This window comes from Pteropus vampyrus, unplaced genomic scaffold (genome assembly GCF_000151845.1).
Source record: "Pteropus vampyrus isolate Shadow unplaced genomic scaffold, Pvam_2.0 Scaffold916, whole genome shotgun sequence".
NCBI classification, from domain to species: domain Eukaryota; kingdom Metazoa; phylum Chordata; class Mammalia; order Chiroptera; family Pteropodidae; genus Pteropus; species Pteropus vampyrus.
In genome coordinates, this window is record NW_011889697.1 from 76,430 (window position 1) to 81,211 (window position 4,782).

Genomic DNA, 4,782 nt, shown 5'->3' on the forward strand with positions numbered 1-4,782 from the left:
AAGGCATATATATATTTACATTGTGTGTTCACTTCCCATAGCAAACATTTTTAAGAACCTTCTAAACTGAACACCAAAAATAATGATGATGATGATGATGATGCTACCGAAATAAGGGGGTTTGTATTGCCTGCACACTTTAATGCCAAATGAGACATGAGCAGGGGTTTGCAGCAAAAAAAGTAAAGGTTTATTTACAAAAATGTTACCAAACTCGGAGACACAGGAGAGCTAGCACTTAAAGACCTGGCTCCTCGATGGACCCTAGGGGATAGATTATATAGAGGAAAACTCATTAGCGATGGTAGCTAAGGGAGTTGGGATTATGGGCTCTACTGATTGGTCAGGGTTAAGTTAGGAGGCAGTTGAGCATTGCACCAAATCTGGATGTCAGTCATGGCATCATGCTGTCTGGATTCAAGGGGATGCTAGTTGGGTCATTCAGCCTTCATGGGTCTGGAGCTGAAACACAACTGACGTCAAGATGTTATCTTTAGTTTGACTTTAACTGTTTCTATGATCAATAGACCTGAAGCAGCTCTGAAAGCTGAGCAGAAGCTACCCTTTTGTAAGGAACATTTACTTACATTTATAAGGAAATCTTCATTGGTATGTACTTGGAAGAGGAGGATCACTCTAAATCTCTGTAAACTTATGAAAGGAGAAGGCCTTGACTTAAATCTGCATAACAACTGTAATCTTATTTACTGTGCTTTGCCTCAAAACCTCCCACAACTGGCTTCCCTCCCATCAACATTTACATCTTTTTTGTTTTTTTTTAAGCTGAAGATGGTATTTAAAGTAATAACATGGGCCATTTCTGGGAAGTTACTCGGTTTTCCTGGGTCTCTTCCATGTATAAGGAAGTATACATATTATTAAACTTGTTTGTTTTTCCTGTGAATCTGTCTTTTATTATCACAGAGAGAGGGGGTTGGTCTCAGCCAAGAACCTAGAAGGGGAGAAGAAAATTATTTTTCCTCCCCCATGCTCATTTTCTCTGAAATTGATCTCCTGGTGTGATGGTTACTCTTTTAGCTCCAGGAGTCTACAAGCTGAAGTGAGTGGGGAGGAAAAGCCTCTTTTTAAAAAATTATACTTTGCTATTTGGCCACAATCCAATAGTACCCTCATTTTACAAGATCTGTCACCCTTATAAAACTGCTGGTTCTCTATCTATGTCAGATTTCATTATCAAACTGCTCTCACATCTTGTATTTCTCAGAGGTATTTCTTAGCTCTGGTCTGCTGGTGGCACTTCTATGATTCTAGGGTTAATGCAGATATATTTTTGCTGTGTCCTTAATTTCTTCAAATATTACTTGTTTTTTATCGTATAATGACTCCAGCAGTCTACTCGGTTTCATCTGTAGATAATTCAAGTCTACCAATAGTCTCTTGATGATGTGGTGCCCTGAATTGGGTATAATATTCCAGTCACGTTCTAAGCAGATACCAATGAGATTACACTTTTTAATCTGAATATTATATTATTGTTGTTGTTGATCTAAAGCCAATGAATCTTCATAATTCTGATTTAATTAGACAAAGATAATCTTACTTCATTTTCATAGAGGAGGGCTTGTGTTCTAATCTGTTATTTTGTACATCTGAGCTTATTTTTAATTTCACCAGCCAAGGCAATTATCTTCACATCCTACCGCGTCCTCAAAATCTGATGCTTACTGCCAGCAAGGCCACCCAAAGCTCAGCCTAGGGAGGTTGATCTGATTATCTCTGTTTAAGGAATGACTCCACTGCTTTCACATAAAGGCTCCAAAGGACTCCAAAGTCTGATAGACTTACTGTATAATCAATTGCTCCGTAAAGTAAATTACTATATTTTACAGGCATTATTTTTCATTGAAGCAATAAGATCTACAGAGGGTAGAGAATATATTTGGAAAGAAAGGAGTATATTCAGTGGAAATTTTTGATATATCTCAAGAGAAGGAAGATTAGCTTCCACGGGGGAGTCGGGATCTTTGGTCCTATGTCTAGCCTCCAGGGGGCGATGTTGGACAAACTAGAGATCCTTGTTTCCCTGAAGATCAGCACCTTCCCCTAAGTCCCTGCCTTCCTGAAACTAGCCTATTGAAGCACCCTCCTTGAGTTCTTTGAAGACAGAGACAAGAGAGGAGAATTAGAGATCAGAAGCACCCAAGGTTATCTAGCAGTTTTTGTATTTTTACCTAAACAAAGGACTTGTGAAGCCCGACCTTACTCATACCTATTTCTGAGAGCTGGGTTCCGCTGCTGTTTTCCTGCCTGCTCAAAGGAGAGCTTCCACAAAGAAGCCTGCAGCATTTCCATTGCTCAGCCATGCTCCTGTTGCTCATCTCAGTACTGGGGATGTTTTTTGCCTTGAGTGAGTAATAGTCTATTATGGTCCTTAGTTCCATAGAAGTAATATTTTTCTTGTTTAAATTTTAGCAGAAATACTTAGGTTTCACAGTGAAGTCTGCACTGCTTTCACTGATAAAACATTAATTTCGCAGGAGGCACCAGAGCCCAGACGGTGACCCAGCCTGACAGCCACATCACTGTCTCTGAAGGAGCCTCGCTGGAGCTGAGGTGCAAGTATGAGTATGGCGCAACTCCTTCTCTCTTCTGGTACGTCCAGTACCCCAGCGAAGGCCTCCAGCTTCTCCTCAAGTACTCTTTAGGGAACACCATGGTTAAAGGCATCAAAGATTTTGTGGCTGAATTTAGGAAAGATGAATCTTCCTTCAACCTGCAGAAGCACGTTGCTCATTGGAGTGACTCAGCTGAATACTTCTGTGCTGTGAGTGCCACAGAGCTGGGGACTGCACTGGGAGCTGAACACAAACTCTGTGAGACACGAGGAAAGATAATTGCATATGAAGGATTTTGGATTCTGACATTGTAGAAGCCATGGTCCTCTTATTACACAGTGTAGAGGTGCTCGGGGACTTGCTGAGACAGTGTGGGGTGGATATACTACTTTAGTGGTTGGATATGAAAGTTGAGACGTGGCACCAGAATGTTTTACTTTCCATTCATCATTTTACCTTGCAATAATCTGAAACAAAAGATGGATTCCTTTTGATGACATCTCCTTCTTACAAATTTACTTGCTTTCTCAAATTGCTAATTTTAAGAGATTTCCTGAAATTTTTCTTTCTGGCTCCATTCTGTGTTGGTTTTTTCCTCTCCTTATTAGGTAACCATCTAGGAAGGAGGACATGATTGGCATGGTGAATAGATAAGAATATGGCACGCTCATGCAAATTTTAGTAAATTATTAGACATATTGTAGAAAGAAGAGTGAATAACTCAAAATTTTCAGTATTCAAAGACTGTTGAGAGAGGAAATACTAAATCTCAATACTAAATACTAAAAACAAAATCCATTTGTTTTAAAGTAGGTTTGTTTTATTTTTTTCCCAGTTATAACAATAGATTTCAATTTTTTAATATCTGAAATTCTGCAAATTCATACCAGAAATCTTCAAAATTGACGGGACAATAATTTTTGCCAATTTATTACACATGCCGTCATTGTTTTCTACTCTTATTCTGTTTTCATATGACATTACTGTTGGAATTTTTGAAATTGTTTCCCATCTGTTTCACATTGCAATTATGATGTATAAAGTTTAGCAACGTCTCGCCTCTGAAAGTACATTGATTAAGAATTTCAATGGGACCTTCCTGCGCTACCCAGAGAGAGGCCCGTACGGCGTTGTTCTCGGTTCCCATGTAACTGAAGGGAAACTTTCACAATGTCCAGAGCCCTTGGTGTCCTGCAAATGAAGGAAGAGAGGGTCCTCAAATTCCTTGCAGCAGGAACTCACTTAGGTGGCACCAACCTTGACTTCGAAATGAAACAGTACATCTTCTAAAGGAAAAGTGATGGCATTTACATCATAAATTTGCAGAGAACCTGGGAGAAGTTTCTGCTGGCAGCTCATGCCATTGAAAACCCAGCTGATGTCCCTATCATGTCGTCCAGAAATACTGGCCAGTGAGCTGTGCTGAAGTTTGCCATTGCCACTGAAGCCACTCCTATTGCTGGTTGCTTCACTCCTGAAAACTTCACTAACTAGATCCAGGGAGCCTTCCAGGAGCTGAAAATTCTTGTGGGTATCAATCTCAGGGCTGACCACCAGCCCCTCAGAGATGCATCATATGTTAACCTGCCTACCATCTCCCTGTGTAACACAGACTTTCTTCTGCACTATGTGGACACTGCTAACCCTTGCAACAACAAGGGAACTTACTCAGTAGGTCTGATGTGGTGGATACTGGCCCGGGAAGTCCCGTGCATGTGTGGCACCATCTCCTGTGGGAGGTCATGCTTGATCTCTGCTTCTACAGAGATCCTGAAGACCTTGAAAAGGAAGGAAGAGCAGGCTGCTGCTGAAAAGGTTGTGACCAAGGAACATTTTCAGGGTGAATAGATTGCTCCGGCTCCCGAGTTCACTGCTGCTCAGCCTAAAGTCACAGACTGGTCTGAAGGTGTTCAGGTGCCCTCTGTGCCCTATTCAGCACTTTCTTACTGAAGACTAGAGTGTTCAGCCTGCCACTGAAGATTTGTCGGCAGCTCCCACTGCTCAGGCCACTGAATGGGTAGGAACAACCACTGATTGGGCTTAAGCTGTTCTTCTGTAAACTCTTAAAATGGAATAAGGTTGCCGGAAAATGAACAGTTTCTAAAAGTTAAAAAAACAAAAAAAGAATTCCAGTGGGAATTAAAAGATCAAAGAGCATGTGAAAAACATGACACTCTTGGCTAGAATGAAAATCTCTATGAGAAGA

At 40.8% G+C, this 4,782-nt stretch overlaps 1 pseudogene and 1 gene segment (V, D, J or C); both read left to right on the forward strand.

Annotated features, from left to right (window-relative positions):
* Positions 1-2,316: 2,316 nt before the first annotated feature.
* LOC111734259 lies at positions 2,317-4,273 on the forward strand. The segment is given in 2 exon segments: positions 2,317-2,368; positions 2,499-4,273. Coding segments are annotated over 2 exon segments (438 nt in total).
* On the forward strand, positions 3,729-4,626 carry LOC105309879 (annotated as a pseudogene).
* Positions 4,627-4,782: the final 156 nt, after the last annotated feature.